Raw genomic sequence first — 18,163 nt, forward strand, 5'->3', positions numbered from 1 at the left:
CGAAAGTCATCAAAAGAACTGGAAAGCGTATAAATTGTTCAAATCGTCAAAGGCGCCAAGTACATCATTTATAGTGGAAAGAATTGATCCCACCCACACTTTCTTCAGGCTGAGCAACAAATGTGGGCAGCTGCCCTCCCCCAGTCCCTATCCCCCCAACATCTTTGATTTCCTCTTCTTCCTTTTACCCTGCTGACTGTTTCAGGGGTTTATCTCATGTCTGGAAATCACTACCCTCATTGCCGACGCTGTTGCTGTTACTGGCTCCACCGCTCTGGCCCATGCCCATTTCAGCCCGGAAATATGATGACAAGAGGCCGATCAGTGTCGCTTTTGCCTGTTCATCTTCCAGCCTTTTTCTCATGTTAGGCTTATATCATATTAGCGTCTAGAAGCGTACGTTCGAAGAGGGTTCATACGTATAATTCATTGGCACAGCTGATGAGGAATCCTTCTAGGACTTCGTCAAAGAGCTGGGAGCTGGTCGGATGATGGCCTTGGTCAAGCATGGGTCTGGCCGGAAATGCAGAAGTGTCATAGATAGGGCCCTGAGGGAACATGCTATCTATGTCACCAAACCCGTCAGGCATAAGTTCATCCGGACTGCCCGGCCGTGCATTCTGTTCTTGGGTGGAATGTCGCGCCGTGTATGGCGGAGACAGTCCTTGCTGTTGGGCTTGCCTTGGTGTCTGCCTGTCAGTGTGCTCGTACTGCGGCTGTTGATTTCCATCTCCCGCTGCCCGTGTTTGTCGTCCAGCCATTGCGGTGCTTTATGTTATAAAGAGGTGATAAGTAAAATTTTGGTCCATGCCAACGTCGCTTTATAGTACCTCATTCACTTTGTGGCCCCGTCCCAACAGACACGAAGCCTTCCGAGTGGGTAAGTCAGGGTGTGATTTGGCCGGTGCTAAAAGTGATTTGGCGCATATCCTGCATTAGCTCCAGGACAGGGGTGTTTGGCGGAGACCTGGATGACATCAAAACTTGATAAGGCGAGTTCTAGGCGCGCTCTTACCAAGGAAGTCTCGCATAATCGGAAGCTTGATGGCATGCATCGATTTCCAATTGCCCTACCACGATAGCGTCATCGCTTTGGTGAAAATTGATCAATGTCCTGGCCTGCCGTGTCGCAGACCCCTCGCACCAGGCAAACGATGGAAACGACAAAATCGGGACCCCTTTTTCCTTTTTTTTTTTTTTTTTTTTTTTTTTCTTTTCTTTTTCTTCTGGGTATATAGCTAATCAGCCAGTGACAACCTCAACAGTGCGTTGATTATTCTGCTACTACGGGGCTCAGGGACTGAAATCAGGACTGCTTCTTTGTTTAGCCGTGGCCCCGGCCCCGCTAACAGCCTGTGTTCCAGTTCTCCCATTGATGAGATATGGTGGCGAACCGGTTGGGTCTAAATTCAAGCTATGTCATGACATGTACTTTTGTCTGCACATCTGATTTTCCGCAATATCTTACCCATAGTTTACCGGTGCTCTCCTCCGCTTGCTCTACTATTGAAGGCACTAGAGACAGAATGTGCTCGGGCGTCTGAGGGCTGGGTGGTAAAAAAAATAATAAAAAATAAAAAAAAAAACAAAAGGAGTGAAAGAAAAATGAATGAATGAAAAATGAATGAATGAAAAATGAATGAATGAAAAATCAATGAATGAAAAATCAATGAATGAAAAATCAATGAAAGAAAAATCAATGAAAGAATAAGAAAGCATAGGGAAAACTTACCCCTGACACGAAGTGAGCCAATGACTTGACTTGGGTGGGGCATTTTATAGTTGGAAAACCAGAGCGCAACCTTGGCGGCGCAGTCAATATGCAGTAGGGGTTCGCTTGAATCGTGGGGGCCAAGGTCCTCGACCTTCTAATTGGGTCACGGATGTAGTCGGATATCTGACAGCGTTTGTCGTATAAGGAACCTGAGGCAAGGATAAGAAACGCCGCGTTTTGCTTTGGGGATATCAGATCATCGTTTGCAGGTGGGCCTGCTCAAGCCCCCGATCACAAGCAGGTGACGCGGCAACAAAATGGACTTTGTAAGGTGAGATCTTGTTGAGTTCCCCTGCATAGGAACTGTGGTGCGAATACCATGTTTTCGTGAAAGGTCGCCCGACAGTCACAATTGCAAAGAGCAGCATTTACATTACTGTACTAATTCCACATGAAGTTCCAACGAGGTCGGGCACGGTGGGAATATCGGATTCTCCATGAAGCGCAATTCGCACCTGTGCCCGAGGGTTGTGCACAGACCCAACCCTGCGCGTCTAATTCCAAACAAGATCCTCGGCTTCGGCCAATATGACATGACATTAGTACCACACATGGAAGAAGCAGCTTAGACGAGCTACCTGGCGGTCCGATTGGCTAGCCCAAATGATCGATCTGCAGCAGGTACACCGTTTGTGGATCCAACCCCCCGAGATTACAGCATGATCTACGCCCCGCCGCTCATGTAACCTGTGAACGTAAGAGTCGATTGTGGAGCGACCATAGCGAATCAAGAACTGCCCTTTGAGCACTAGCTGCGTAGCGACTACCGGGTCTCCAATATGGCCAAGATCTGTGCTGTGGCTTTTGCTACGGAAGGTCTCCGAGCTCAAGCCCCGGTAACCATGCGCTGGTTTCCCACCCGCGGCTCCATTTTTGGTACTTTGTCATCTCGAGCCCAATGGGTATTTGTCTCGCCCGCTTGATTTCCTACTTAAGGTAGAAATGGCTGTTTGCCTCATGGGCTACTCAGGTATGAGAGGTACAGTTGAGTAGACCTTGACATAGCCCAGGGTCCGGGGGTGACCCGCCGCCCGCCGCCCGTCAAGCCTGTCCGCCAAGGTATTGATTACAGCAATATAGAGATCAATATTTCTTATATATATTGAATAGTATAGGGTGTAATAAATTACTGTAATTAATGACTTGGCCGGGCTATGTCAAGGTCTACAGTTGAGAATGTATGTAGGACGAACTGGTTGTTTTCCAAAAGATCGAAGATCATTGTGGCTGGCCCATGCACCCCACAGTTCCATAGCCCCACATCCTCGTTATGCTCGACTTGTTGTATCGGCCAGGGCAAATCCAAATAAAGGGTTGATTCTTAGATTATGAGGAGAGAGACTTCAGGTTATCGGAAGAGTGCCTGCGAAGTTCCTGCTCCATATCCGATTCAGTATATCAGAATCATTTCGGCTGAGGTCTCCTTCGGCTGGCGGACAGAGCCCCAAAACCCTAAGGTTTGGGACTTAGGGCTTAGGGTCTGATTGGGGTTGCGAATGGGATGCACCGAAGGATGAGGCAAGTCTTCGCAGAATCTTTACGTGGTTTGCGGATATCTAGAGACTGATCGTCCACTTTTACGCAATTTTATCGGCCTACAATCGAATGAGATTGAACGGCAGAACGCATACGGCAGATGGCCCAGATTACTTTTTTTTTTTTTTTTCTTTTTTTTTTCATGCAGCGTTTATGTACGCTTTTTTTTTTTTTGTCAACAAATAAGCGATGCAACCCCATATCCGTCTCACCATCCTACAGAACATTTGCGGCTCAAATAAAGCTACTTTTCACATTCAGTTTCAAGCCAGACCTTGGTACTTTATCAGTGGACAGCTATGTATTCGGTGCAGGCAGTGGCAGCCGTGTATCCGCGCAAAAATTCCGGAGGGCCCCAGACAAATAGCCTACGAGGAAGTCGGTTCTAGAGTGGTTTTTTCTTGGCCGTGATGCCACGTGCCAGACGAGCGTATTATTGGGTCATCGCGTCGGCCAGGCCTTTTGCCTGAGATATGCTGGGTGAGATGGTCGACTAGAGATAGATCTTGAACGACGATTAGCATTGGGAGCAAGTCAAAGAAGCGACAAATTGCACATACTGGTATTCAGTGCCTTTTGGGCTTCTCGCTGTATAAGTTGAGAGACTCCTCGGAGGCCGCATGAAGCAATTTGCTGTAAAATGACAGTCAAAAGAGAAGGAGTAGGCAATTCCCTACTTTTCGGGTCATTGGCTTTCGGATCCCTGCTTATCATGTCCTTGCCCTTCATATCCCGGCTGTCTGTCCTGACTTCCGACAAGCGCATGATCGATTGCCTTCGGTGTTGGCGGAGACATCTGCTTTTGGGATTGCACCGAGGGCCCAAAGCGATGAGGACTCGATAGCTACCTCTTCTGTTTATTCGCTTCAGTCGCCACTGACCCTTGGAAGCTTGCAATAGCACCACACCTGCCATCCTTGATCACATTCTGGACCCCGGAAGTTATCGGGGCTTTATAACTTCGTCCGCGGCACGTCATTGTGTGCCAAATTTTGAGCATGGTGGTTATTGGATTTGGGGACCGGTCTAAATCTAGCTTAGCCTTTTTCCGAAAATAGTGTCCACCGACTCTCGACATCAATCCTTTGCATCACCTAGCCATCATAGCCCTAGTGTGGTTCACTCTGGATGGTTGGTTTCTGAATAAGCTCTGAACAGCCCGCTGTCTTGAATATGGTTTTCACATATGTGGGCCTGACATGCAGACAGTAACGAACAACCGATTGTTGGAATGTCCATGCGAAAAATCGGCAAATAAGCTACCGGACAAATATTTACCAAGGGAGGCACATGAATTCGCCCATAGTAACGCTACAAATGATAACATTGTAGCGAGTAGGCTCGATCTCATGAACCACATTGGTGGATGACATCATAATGACTGGCACAGCTCAAGGGCTCCAGGTCAGGGCCTGGTCGTTTTTGTGGGACGCGTCACATCACTTCACGTCGCGTATACGTGAGCTTAACCCCACGGAGACAAATCGTGCAGTGATGTCCATCACGTGACCATCCACGGATTGAGTTTCTCTCGGGGCCGGGAGAGAGGGGAGGGGGCGGGAGAGGGTCGGTTCGTGGCTGGCAACGCCTCCACTTTACCTAACAATCACGGTCTTCTCACGCCTTGATGGCTCCCGCGCGCAGTGAAGAAGCGCCTCAGGAAGTGTTGATTACGATCGATATCGGAACAACCACGGTCAAAGCCTTCGTCTCCGAGAATCCCGACTCCCCCGATTCGATCGACTACCCCTTGGAGTTCCGTTTGAGCGATGACGCGGACAGGAAGAAAACGACCACAGAACTCGATACCACCATAGCCCTCTCTGAAGATGGCCAACACTGCGTGTTCGGTCCCGATGGCTTGTCGTTCTCTGGGTTTCACATCTTCAGGGATTGGAAACTCGGCGCCATGGGCTTCGAACCGTATGCCCACTCGCTCGCAAGATCCTGTGAGCTGCTTGAAGCATCCGCTCCCCAAATAGGGCCTGTCAACCCTGCCAGCCTATACCGGAAGCTTCTCTCGCATATCTCGGAGACAGCCAAAGAACATCTCCACCGGAAGTACGGTGGCAACTTTGACGCGATAAAATGCTATCTCACATACCCGGTCAGCTGCAGTGAGTCGTTGAGGCTCCTTCTTCTTCAAGAGCCTTCCGCTGTCGGAATGGAAGTCACCGGGGCTGTTTCGGAGGCCATGGCGGCTGCCTACTATTTTGTCAAATACAAAAGAAGCCTCGGTCTGCCACGCGGCGCGAAATTATTCATTGACTTCGGTGGCGCCACTGTTGTAGGGTCTTCTCGACCAGCCCCCCTCTTGACGTATTCTTTCTAACCCCTTGTCCAGGACGGCGTGGCTGTATATGAGGATAGCACGGATCAGATAAAGCAGGCTTGCCCAACCCATGGTCTGCGCCCTCATCCACGAAGTTCAAGCCGGCTGGATTGCTGAACGTCAAATAGGGTTTCCCGGTGGAGGACAAATGATCAACCAATTTGCACGCAACTGGCTCACGAAACAATGCCCCGATTGGACTGCACTGGATTGCGATGTTCACTGGACTCTGAACATCTCTTCCCAAATCGATCGATGCAAACGCAACTTTAATGGCCAATCGAGTCACATTCTCCATGATGGAAATGGCCGCCCCATCACTTTACCCTCGTAAGTACTCGTCCCCATTTGAGACACCAATGCCTTCAATGCCTTCCTGTGTCATGAATTGGGTTCATTATCAGCCAAGCTCATGGTTGTTGTTTGTGTCTCATATAGGCATGTTATGAAATCCTTCTTCGAGCCTTTGATTGCCGGAGGCGTGGGGCTAGCCAAAAAACTGTACGAGAGTGCGATGTCTGCTGGGCATCTCGTCAATGCTGTGGTGGTCTGCGGTGGAGTAGGGGAAAATGGGTGGTTCTTCGAGGAGCTATCTCGGAGAATACTCGATGAAACTGGTGTCGCAATATGCAGGCGAATGTCAGAGTAGGTTCACCATGCTCTGCGCTCATCGGAAAACTGCTAACACTGCCTTGCCACTTCTTCAGGCCCGGGGCTATAGCGCATGGAGCGCTGTGCTACGCTCGCAGCCCTATCGTTGAAGAGTGTGTTATAACACGACATCTGGGCCTGTCCTACGATGGGGACTATACAAGAAATGGGAAGCCTTTGAAGCTTGGAGCGTGGCACAGGGGCATAGGATGGATCCTTCGCGAGGTGGGTTGGCAGTTTCGAACAAAGGCACGTTGTCGGTGTTTTGGCTGATTGTACGCAGGGTCAAGATCCTAACCAGTTACCCGGTTGTCTGCGATTTACGAAAAAAATCCAACCTGATTCGACGGATAAAGGTGATCTCATCATCGAGACGGAGATGTACGTTACCCCCGCCAACTTGAAAACATTTGGCAAGTACATTCGGAAGAACAGACTCATCGAATGGGACTGCGATATAACATATCCGGCCACGGAGCGGATCCTCGCCCGGTTGTCTCGCCTGGGAAAATTCTCCGGGATGCTTCCCCACAAAGAAATGTTTCCGCTTGGGATTGAGACGAAGGAAGTCGAATTTGAATTTCAACTTACCCTAGAGGCTGATAAACAGCTGTTGAAGGCCTCCTTTTCTGTCAAGCTCAGGGACGGGCGTTTCTGCCCCCTGGAAGACGTGCGTTATATTCCTCTGCCGTTAGTACCCAGATCAGAGTTTATGAACCCGTGTGTTCGATATGGTCAAGATTTCGCAAATCGAAGCGAGGAGAAGGAACAAACACCAAACCGTGGGCCGCAGAGCCTCGCCTCCGTTGCGTCTCTCCCGGCCTCCCTGGAGAGTCGTGGCCCATCAACGACGCGGGCACACAGCGGACCTGCCATTGTCGTACCGCAGAGTCCCGTGCAGTCTGAACGTGCTACGTCTACCACGCGCGAATGGAGTTTGCCTCCTCGTCGACACGTAATCCGGCGGCATGACTGGGGACGGTATTCGCGAATCTGGAAGCCACCAGAGCTCTTGCCGAGCGACTATGCGAATGCGAAGGAAACCGCTGTACGGCTGAATAGAAAGTACGGTCGGTCCCGACAGGGCAGCCCACGCCTTGTGCCGTATTCATCATGAGAAACACACCCTTTGCGTCAAGATGGAGCGTCGTGCGTAATTGATCTCGGCACCACTTGGCTGATCTGACGGGTCGGGCTCAACCCACAGCGAGGAAGGTCATGGCCATCCTTCTTCCATCCGGCCAGGCAGGACCATGTGAGCATAATGCAGGGGTAAATCCACACGATGGATAGCACGGGAACCAAATGCAATGCTTGCAAGAACCACTGCCAATGCAGATAGATATCTTCTTATTCGAATCGCATGTCAGCAATCGCTGCCTTAGAGAGTGGGGGCTTGGCTTTGTTTTACGTGAAGGCCAACTGATATCACCGAATATGTAACATTACGTTATGAGCATACTGTTCAGCCCTTCCTATAAGTGCCATCGCCCTGGCCAGGGCCCCGTCCTTTAATCAATTCTGGAAAAGACTCGAAAAATGCCACATACCCCTTTCGCATGGAAGTGGCTGGTTGGTTCACTTCTTTCTCTCCCTGTAATAGCTGCACCGCCATGGACGACCCAAATCAATACCACGATGTGCAACTGGAACGGGTTTCGTGGTAAGTCACACCACATGAAGCATACGAATCGCACGAGCTCGGTGTTGATCGGACAAAGGCTTCCAACTTCGGCAAACTATCATACTGAACGGCGGTTCGTTATGGTGGCAGAGGTCCGTCATCCTGCGCCCGTGTGACCCAACACTGACCCTTCCCAAGCGGATACTCCGATGGTTCCTACGGCATACCAACAAATGACGGTAAGCAACCGACAGCTGCTACGACGGTCCGTGGGGAACAGAAGCTGATCGTTCCGGCTAGGTAACTCTGGGGGCACGTTCTATAGCCTGTCACTTGCTGATCGATTCAACATTGAAACGACCAACTCCTCTAGTCTTTTCTCGAAGGGGCCCAACCCAGCCGTAGCCCAGCCGAACTTCGAAGATGGCGCAATGTTTGGAAACGACCGAGAAATCATTCTCTATGGGTGGGCACTATCATTCCGCTCCCTTCTCACGGGCCTTGTTCTGATAGTATCCTACCAGGGGACTAACCAGGCCAACGGACAGCCAAGATGTTCCCAACGCCACGGAGGCTCTTGGATATCGATTCTCGGATGCAGGCTCAGATCATGATGAGGGATCATTCTTTAACTCGTCACTACCAGGCAATATGACTCGCTACGTCACAAATGGGGGTCCAGTATCGGTGCCAAGCGAGGACCTGGCTTTTTATTTCGGTGGCATGCGAGGTCGAGACTGGGGTCCTATCACCTCGGACGATGCATCAGCAAACACATCGGCGAACACACTGATTGCAGTCAATATGGCAGCCAATGGCGATCAACCAATCTGGCGGAACTTGACGCTGCCAAACTATGTCGCGAGCCGAGCAAACCCGCAACTGGTGTGGATACCCGTTTCCCAGCAAGGCGTTCTAGCAGTTATTGGCGGAGTGAAAACCCCAGAAGAGATATATCCCTCCGGTCTTTCATCCACGCAGCAAAAGCTGAATGTGAGGCTCGCCCCGGCTCTTCGGGCCCAAAGAGGAACCTTGGTTAACCCAGCGCAGTCCTTGACCGACCCGGATTTCATGACTATTATTCCAATTTACGATATTGCGCTTGATACATGGTATGTACCCCCGTCGACTTCCCCGAACCGAATGCAAGCTCACTTGTTGTCACATCCTCAAGGTATCTCCAAAACGCCACAGGCGATGTTCCCTCGGGCGGTCGTTCCTCCTTCTGCTCCACTGTTGCTTCTGCATTGGATGGCAGTTCTCACAACATTTACATCTACGGCGGCTATAATGGGGAAGATTCCACCACTGCCCCTTATGACGACGTGTACATCCTCTCCTTGCCATCCTTCATCTGGATCAGAGCCTACACCGGGAAATCTCGTCATGGTCGCAGCGGACATCAATGCTTCGGTGTCCTACCGAGCCACATGTTAGTGGTGGGGGGCCTATACAAGGATCCGTCCATTTGTCTCGATGGCGGCATCCTGCAGACATTCAGTCTCAATGATTTGAAATTTCAAACGACATACTCTCCCGAGGCTGTCGAGGAATACCGTGTACCAAGTGTGGTGTCTCAGAAAATTGGAGGAACGTGGGTCATTCATCTTGTCTGATGAGTCTGTGATCTTCGATAGCTGATAGGGACTAGAACAACAGGGAACGCCAGTCGAACTGCGCCCGAATCGTGGGGAGACCCTCAACTCAAGTCCCTGTTTGATACCCCGTACACGAAGACGGTCACAACCTGGTACCCATATACCACATCGGGAAAGCCGCTGCAACCAAAGACTACGGCGGTCCGAGCATCCATGCCTCAGAAAAAGGGCTGGATCATGCCTGTTGCTGTCGGTGTGTCTGTCCCTACGGTTGGGGCAGCTTGCGTTATCATGATATGGCTGGCTATCAAGCGTAAGCGTCATTTGCAACATGGTCTATGCCACTGTAGCCCCAGGAGACGTCATTGGCTACATTTGCTCTGTCTCAAGTCCGATCGGTCTCGACCAAATGAGGCAGATGGGGTCCCGGTCGAGCCGCAACCCGCGGTACGCTCTGTCCGCGTTGTGGGCAGTGAATGCAATGAGCTGCCAGCTCACGTTCCCCCATCAACAAAGTCTAATAGGTCTTCTATCGCGGAAACACCGACGCATATGTATCTGCGAGGACTGGAGACTCCAGGGGTAGCACAATCCTTGGAGAAGATGCATCCGTCGCTACACAAGAGAGGTCTCTGATTGATAAGCATTGTTGGCGAACGCATACCATAGAGGACTTAGAGTATCGATATTTAAGAGCTTCTTATCCACTTGCCGCGAGTACGGAAAGAAATGTCTTGATGGTTGGCACGAAAGCTACGCACAATAATGTAGCTAGATATCAACTTCACCCAATTGCACAACATTTCGAAGCGAGCATTGGTCACTATACTAACGAGAATACGTTATGCAGCCATGGCATCCAGAATTCAAATAAGCTGATTTTGCAGGTCAGAAACAAAATACGAAGATCGGAAACCGCATCGCATGGATATGATGGGTATTATAATAGGCCGTGTAGGATTCCGGCTTATCCTCGAGATATTGTTTAGCTCGATGCGACGATCTGGCGAGGCGGAGCGTTCCGCTCATTGGGCGATATTACCGCATATTAGTCAAACTTGACACGAAGACTTGAGCTTGGTCTTTTTTTATAGATGACTCAAAACTCCGCCTTCTTGGGCAGACGCTAGTGAGATATGGCAAACTCGTGCCTCGTAGTGAGACGACCTATCTTCTCAAGTGGGTCACGGCCTAGCCTTTTAAATACCTTGTTCAAATACCCAAATGATCTACTAACCTTGCTATCCGCTCTCTAGCTTTTTTGACGTGGTCTTTTTTTTTTTTTTTTTTTTTTTTTTTTTTTTTGGCTAGGTCAAGCCTGACAATTGCTGTACAAATTCACCCATTTTCTTTTGTCAGAAATCATCAGTTTGGCACCAGTTAGAACCTCATTTCACAGCCCCTTTCATGAACAGATCGGTTCAGTGTCCTCTTCCTTCACCTTGCTTACTGACCAGAAACATAGGCATAGCCTCGATGGCGCGCCACAAAATAGTGCAGAAACCTCAGTCACCCAACGAGCTTGCTCCTCCGATTGTCAGAAGTATTCTTTGTCGACCACTGAGCGACATCCTGAGCGATGAGGTGAGCGTTCCAGTGAGAGACATGCACAGCTGGGTACATCGATCTTGCGCCGATCGCATGGAAGAAGCCAGGAAGAAAGGGAAGATCACGCGCCCGATGAATGCATTCATGCTCTACCGGTTTGCCTACAATGGGCTTGTCAAGGAATATTTGCGGCAAAGCAACCACCGCAACGACGGCAAGGCCATCTCTAAGGCTATTGGTCTAGGGTGGCGGAATGAAAGTACGATCATCCGTTGCATCTTCCAAGACCTGGCAAACACTGAGCGACATCAGCACTCTACAATACACGCCAGCATCGGCGATCCCGCCAACAAGACGCTCCAACTGCCCATAAAGCGGACATCACCGTCCCCAATCACTCCAGATACTGAAAGACGCAGTGGCTTTGCATCCGGTCAAAGCAGCCCAAGCAATATCGTGGACACCATTTCGCTAGTTCTTGAACAACCAGAACCGCATTTGGCGCAATCTGGTGGCCTACAGTGGCCTGCGGTAACTGAAATAATTACGCATAGCTCGCCGGTGGCGTCGGAAAATACCTCTGACCCTTGGCTGGGTAATATTCCGTACGAGTATGGCGACTTGGAAAGTGGCGGCGGTCAAGACAATGTCTCAAACAAGCTTTGGCTTGAGTTGCATGAGGAACCAAAGTGCATGGGTTATATTGATCCTGGGCTCCTGCTCCGGTAGAACAGGCTAGCAGCGCTCTCTGTACATAGCAAAATGGTCATGACAATCGGGCGCGATTTTGCTGCCGGTGACTCCAGTTGAAGAAGAAGAGGTGGAGGAGAGGAGAAGCAGGAGAGCAAGAGGAAAAGGAAAGATAATAATGTACGTCTTGGCACTGTAAAGCGGTTGTTAAAGCAAATACAAAGGGGCACAAGGTCTTTCCAGGTCATGTAGTTAAGTCGGATTTTTAAGGCCCTATTCCCTTTGATCTCTTGCATTCAACCAACCCGTTTTGCTTATGTAGATAAGTGAAGTCCTGTTGCACCAATTTCCTCAACATCGCTTTAATCCGTGAACAAGGGCATTGTGAAATTCCAGTGACTTTTTAAGTCTTCAATATAGACAAAACCTAGCAGGTATGGCGGGCTTTCATATCTCCCATGTTCTCTGTCAACACTGGCTGCTAGTAATCAAACACGTTCTAGTGCTCAAGCTTTTAAATCCCACATACCGGATGGAACTGGACATGGCTGTTTACTTGAGCGCCATGGAGGCAAGCAAATGAAGACTATACTTGCGTCCTCTGTCCTCCGTAAAACCCCGAATTAAATCAAAGCACTCCATTTCAGACCAGTGCGCCACTTTGACTCCGCCGCAGCTTCTACTACCGAGCATGGAAGCAACCCAATTAAAGGCAATGACGGGAACCGATCACGGCCACTAGACGCCATTATTGGAGCACACTGATTTTTGACAAGCCTTGCCTGAGATTCTTTTGTCGCACGGTTGGACCGAGTCATTATCCTTTGGGGGTAACCTAATACAACATGTGCCTTCTACTTCTGCAGAGTAGTTCCCTCTGACTGTTGCTCTGGAAGCATGCTTACAAGTTACGCAGGGGTCTCGTAGCTTCCTAACACAAGAGCTGTTGGCCAAGTATGATGACGTTGCTCTGGACGTCCTAGCTGGCAGAATATATTCGTACCCAAATCACCAATGTTGTCTACTTCAATTGATGAAGCCTGATGTTCTACCGTGAGAGTTGACGGGTTGGGTGACCAGGTCAAAGTCCAAGAGCGCAGGCAGAATAATACCATGCCGAGAGTCGGGTACGAACCCAGCATTTTCCGGCGGCGCTATATCGGTTGGCCTGGGGTCCGCTCGTGAATCTCGCGGTCCATCGCCATCGCGGGGGTTCCTTTGGCCAGGGATGAGGGTCGAAGCTTGACTTGTTCACCCCATTATTCAACCTATTAAAAATGCCGTTGGGTCTAAGGTCAATAATGTCACGACTTTCTGTCTGTACCGCTTCAAGCAACCAGTCGTGATCAATCACGCTGGCAAGTATCAGCAGGGCCCACTCTATCGTTCATCCTGGGCGTGTCCATCTGAGCCTCTGGCAGAAGTTCATAACCCCCAACAGGATAGGACATCCGCCAGACCATCGTCGCTTTTAGCAGCTTTCCGCGGAAGTACCGCTCGGACGCTTTGCCATCGTTGTAACGGTGGTCTGGAGCATCAAGGCCATTAGGGCAAAATTTGAGCCGAGGGGGAGAATTGCTCTTCAGCGCCCCCTTTGACAAGTCCAGCTAGGGCGGCAGCTAATGAGGGGTCTTATATTTAGACCGAGGCTACGGCAGACGAGGGTTTATCAAAATGCTACGCAAGCACAATTAATAGGCTACAAACAAAAAAAAAAAAAATCCCCAATTGGTTTATGCATGTAGAAAGGTGCAGAGTCTCAAACCAGTAATTATCCTTCATGAAGAGTGCAACCTAGCCGGGCCTGCCAATAGTTGTGGAAAAGGCCTGGTCTGAGCCGAAATTCTATTTGTAGGTATGCGCGACGAAGTGGCTTTACGAACTCGGTTCTGGCTCCGGCTGGCTTATGTTTGTTATATGTTTGCGGACGCCGAACGTTGTTTCCATCTTGGATGAGCCTGCGCCATCCCCTTGGCCTCTTTTCCTCGCTGTCTCGCAGCGGAATTGAGATCATAGTTGCATTACTATCGGTGGGCCATGACTTAGGACTCACCTCACGATAGGCCTTTCCAGAAGCGAATTTAGCGATAGTGCCTAGTTTTACAATGTTCGCTGGGCCAATAAAGCCCAACCAGGATTGTGTTAGAAGCGGTTGTCAACCCAGGTCGTATTGGTACGTGCATGTCGGGCCTTCAACATGTCTTCTCCTATGATACCACTCTGGACATCAGAGGGCTTCTCGGCGAGATAGCGGGTGACATCCAACGCGGGTGACATCCAACGCTGCCGCAAAAGAATCCAAACGAGCAAGCATCGATGTGCCCTCGTAGCATCCATGATAACCATCACCCTCACAGGACGTATCGCTGCAGCGGAAGCATGACCCCTTGGACTCTCCAATCAAGCTCACACTGAGGTAGAGCAGTGCTTCATCTGTCCTGGCCCAGCCTTGAGAATTCTATTGCCCGATATGATGGATGCCCCTGGTCTAGCATGAGCATAGAACTTGTCAAATGTTGGTCCCAGTAGCGTACTAATTTTTACTACGCCACTGTTTGCTATTAGAATGTTTCCTAGATCGAGCTTGGTATACTGCAGGCCTCGTGATGATATTCCGGTCAGGACCTGTTCCACGTCAGCCATGTAGACATTCTAAATCTACGCCTTCAAGAGTATCTGCTTGACAACCGACCAGATCTCCTCGTGACACAGTATATTCGGCCATTACTTCACACCGAGGACTATATTTGATGGAACAAAAGGGACATAATCCAATATGACTCTCTCGATCATCGTGGAAGGGAATGTGACCGTAGCCACCTCGCAGCAATCCAGGAAAATGGAATGATTACAGTCAGCAAAGGCAGCATGCCACTTCGGGGGTGCCTCATCCTTGCCCCCCGCGCGCTTCTTTCGTTCATCATTCTCCTAGTTTCGCCGCGCCAGATATGAGACTCCGACCGGATTCTTCAGAAGTATGTTTTTAGACCTGTGGTGGTCAGATGGATCAAGTAGAGCAACAAGAATTAACGAAGTGCGTCGAGGCCCTGCACGCGGCCGCTGTTCACAGGCTCATATCATGATATTGCCGCGGATGCGATCGTTTACCTTTACTTGATAAACATCCAGCTTTGGGACCGTCGATTCGCGCTTCTTTGCCAGTCGCTGGAAGAAATGAGAAGCTGTCATGTACAATTTCTGGGCAAGGGATACACGGCCAGTAAGCAGGATACGGAGAAACAACGGAAACATCAATTGTCGCACATCGCTGCAAGGAATGCGAAGCTGGTGGCAAAATATGTCTCTGCCATTTTGAGTGTCACAGCAGAAACACCCGCACAGCTCCTTATCGGTCGAGATTTTACTTTATCCTTCCGCGACGCGCCCGGTACGAGAGATAGAGGTATCCAAACGCACCTGGCTCATTGGAAGCCCTAGTGAATGGCGTTGGAGAACTATTTGCAATTCATCCATGAAGATTCGGGTGTAGAGGTGGATTTCTTTCGATGCGTCACCTGCTAACCATTCCTGTGCCCATGCTGACAGGCTTGTGTACTACCCCATTGGCCATTGGCATTCTCGCCGGCAAATAAAGCGTCCGTTTGAAGTACAAGCAAACGGCCTGGAGGCCCTGAAGCAGGCATGCTACCCTGGCGAAGTACGACTCACGCATATACAAAACTGTATGCCAGGCGCACCACTTCTCGGCTCGAGGGCCACGTAGGAACTATATCTGACCGCTCTACAAAGTGCTGCCCGCTGTCTTTAGGCCCTGTAAGAACCGGTACAGCCGCTGCGCCTTGGTCCTGGGAAAGAACTCAGAAAAAGGAAAAGCAACACGTGAATGTCCGACGCTGCACATGTGCTTTAGCCATCTTTAAGCTCGTCTATCCGAACCCAAGCACCATCGCAAAGATTTCCCTTTCGCATATACGAGCTCCCAGTACATAGTATGGATGTAAACCCTCGTCTATTTTTACGTAGGTGCCTCATCCAGCTTTTTTTCTAGCAATTAAAATTCCGGTCATGCACTGCAACAGCGGCACCTGCTGTGGTCTACCTTGGGATTTTATACCTCTTTCTTTTCATGAATATATTAACAAATTGTACTTTTGTAAATAATGATTTGCTTAAACTTAATTATTCACTAGATACTAATCTCTAAGCTAGAAGTCATCTACATTCAGTATCAATAAACCTATCATAAATTTTATAATTGAAATGTTAAGATAAACCACCAGATCACCCTGTGCAATAATTCACATATGGTATAGATAAATCGTTATAAATCAGACAGTGAAACAAGATTATAGTACCTACCCTTGAATACAGAATAGTTGTATCATGTCTATGGGGCAATGGGTTAGATAATGATAAACAGAAAATGGATGATAAAAGCATATCTGGTTTTAGAATATATATATTACATACATATATATATATATATATATCTATTCAAATTAAGCATTATAAATGATCATATTATTTATTAGATGATAAATCATTATTCAATAAAGTAAAAAAAGTAGGTATAAATAACACGAATAAATTAAAATCGTGCCTGTACGCGCCATATTGAGTGTCTTTTATCAATTGTTTACTCAAGTCCAGGACATTGCTTTCTATCTTGACTTGCACACCACAACGACCGCGATGAAGTGCTGCTCAAGTTCATGTACAATCACATTGGTTGGCCAATTCACCATAATATACAGAGTGCGGATTTCGTGTTAGCCGAGGCCAGGTTCGCGGAACCCAAGAAGTTTGAATGCTAGGACGGTCACAGTCCCTATCGTTTGAACTTTCCAGACTGGACAAACAGTCTGATATGACCCATTGTAGCGCACTTCACCGGGACAATTCTTGCAATCATGCCAGGCAACGAGAAAAGAGTTTAGGTTCTCGTGTCAGCGAATTCTGATATCTTATTCATCATAACTCCAATGCAATACATTCATGGCCAAAATACGTAAAATGTGGAACTCTTTAGCCTGGTTGCCCAGTGCGACTGCAACGTCCTTGGTCAATGGAGTCCACTTTTAGGGCGAGAAAGAAGGGACGACAATGCGCCCGTCGGTCCTCTACGTTAGGGGGCTAATTATTTGGGTCGCCTAGACGTTCTATGAGGTGAGGCTAAAGAAGTCTTTTTAACCCAAAGGTCAACCAGATACCCATTGTAGTTTACCGTCCTTCAGAAGAACTGTCGGGGCTCGTGTTGCCGTGACCTCTGGCGGTGAGCCATTCGGTTGGTGTGCATAGAGGGCTCAAGACAATAGGGTGCCCGTAAGCCCTCATTATGAAATGAGCTCGATGACAGTAAATGGATAGAAGAATGATACGCTTTTCACATATCTCAGACAGATGTGGGCTTGCGATTTTATCTGTCATCGGTAACATACTCGTGGTGAGGCCCCATCATTATGAGTCAATTTTGGCGAAAGATCGGGCATCTAGATCGGAAGCACCTTGTGTAACATTTGCATAACGGTGGCCGACGTGTCGATTGCGCAGGTGTGGCAGGCTCAATGGAATTTGACCTTCAAAGCCCTCATGATTCTCAGTACAAGTGCATGATGTTATCTGCTGACTTCCTTCTCAGCTCGTCTAATGTGGGCCTAACATGCATCCAAATGACGAGGTTGCCATGTGACCCGAATGTGGCCCGAAACGAAGTGGACCTTTTTCTCACACGGCGCTAGGAGCTGAGTTTTGTTCGATCGGATTTGGGCTAGGACCCCAGAGTATTGTGTGAGCATGTTGTGATGGTGGACCACGCGGCCAGGTGGCACACGGGGGGTCACCGGTGATCAGAGTACATATTAGGGCTAGGCGAGCGCTCGCAGGGGTTGACAAATCGTACGTTATCTGGGGGGCTTCATTGAACATGTGCCATAGGTATCTTCCGCGATCTCAATCAACATTATCAAAGTATTTCGGGAGATTACTGTCAGCGGCTTGGAAAGGTGTAACTTATCTAAACATGTGATGATTCCCCATGAAGCTCGAAAAATTTCCTGCTATTATGGCTCCTTGGGTATGTCTGTATATACTTGTGCGTAAAGGTCCTCATTGAAGGACGAGAAACGGGCAAGCCCCAGACGCCGTCCAAACAATCCAAATAGCCACGAGCCCATTTCCACTGCTCTCGATTTCTCAAGTGAGAATTCCGAGGCATGCTGGAGAAACGAAATGACATCTTCACCAGCCGGTCACAAGTCGATCCTGCGTCCTCGCCAGGCCCCACTCAGCGGTCGATAATCAAAAATGAGCCAGTCGAAACAAAAATAGTCAGAACGTAACCAACTCATGGGGAATCTGTTGGAGAGATACCGTCGTATATCCCGAAACAGGTTCAGAGCTGTGGGGAAGGAGCCGAGAGAGAGCCCCTTCCTAGTGTACGTGGTCGGACC

The 18,163-nt window shown here is 49.1% G+C and overlaps 5 protein-coding genes across 5 annotated transcripts; 3 read left to right on the forward strand and 2 right to left on the reverse strand.

Annotated features, from left to right (window-relative positions):
• Positions 1-214: 214 nt before the first annotated feature.
• Positions 215-761, reverse strand: N7508_011139 (uncharacterized protein; the record flags this gene model as incomplete). The annotated part of the gene is made up of 2 exons (XM_058469199.1): positions 215-337; positions 420-761. The coding sequence occupies 2 exons, from the start codon at positions 759-761 to the stop codon at positions 215-217; spliced, it is 465 nt and encodes a 154-aa protein (XP_058314177.1).
• A 4,176-nt stretch (positions 762-4,937) lies between these two features.
• On the forward strand, positions 4,938-7,410 carry N7508_011140 (Hsp70 family protein; the record flags this gene model as incomplete). The annotated part of the gene is made up of 6 exons (XM_058469200.1): positions 4,938-5,597; positions 5,655-5,715; positions 5,771-5,972; positions 6,081-6,287; positions 6,350-6,518; positions 6,577-7,410. 6 exons carry the CDS (start codon positions 4,938-4,940, stop codon positions 7,408-7,410), a joined length of 2,133 nt encoding a protein of 710 aa, XP_058314178.1.
• Positions 7,411-7,906: 496 nt separating this feature from the next.
• Positions 7,907-10,151, forward strand: N7508_011141 (Kelch repeat-containing protein; the record flags this gene model as incomplete). The annotated part of the gene is made up of 6 exons (XM_058469201.1): positions 7,907-7,956; positions 8,116-8,217; positions 8,291-8,383; positions 8,454-9,029; positions 9,092-9,511; positions 9,569-10,151. 6 exons carry the CDS (start codon positions 7,907-7,909, stop codon positions 10,149-10,151), a joined length of 1,824 nt encoding a protein of 607 aa, XP_058314179.1.
• Positions 10,152-10,991: 840 nt separating this feature from the next.
• On the forward strand, positions 10,992-11,792 carry N7508_011142 (uncharacterized protein; the record flags this gene model as incomplete). Its single annotated transcript, XM_058469202.1, has 1 exon — positions 10,992-11,792. One exon carries the CDS (start codon positions 10,992-10,994, stop codon positions 11,790-11,792), a length of 801 nt encoding a protein of 266 aa, XP_058314180.1.
• A 2,103-nt stretch (positions 11,793-13,895) lies between these two features.
• On the reverse strand, positions 13,896-14,090 carry N7508_011143 (uncharacterized protein; the record flags this gene model as incomplete). The annotated part of the gene is made up of 1 exon (XM_058469203.1): positions 13,896-14,090. One exon carries the CDS (start codon positions 14,088-14,090, stop codon positions 13,896-13,898), a length of 195 nt encoding a protein of 64 aa, XP_058314181.1.
• Positions 14,091-18,163: the final 4,073 nt, after the last annotated feature.

Source organism: Penicillium antarcticum (genome assembly GCF_028974205.1).
Source record: "Penicillium antarcticum strain IBT 31339 chromosome Unknown utg000010l_segment0_segment0, whole genome shotgun sequence".
NCBI lineage: Eukaryota > Fungi > Ascomycota > Eurotiomycetes > Eurotiales > Aspergillaceae > Penicillium > Penicillium antarcticum.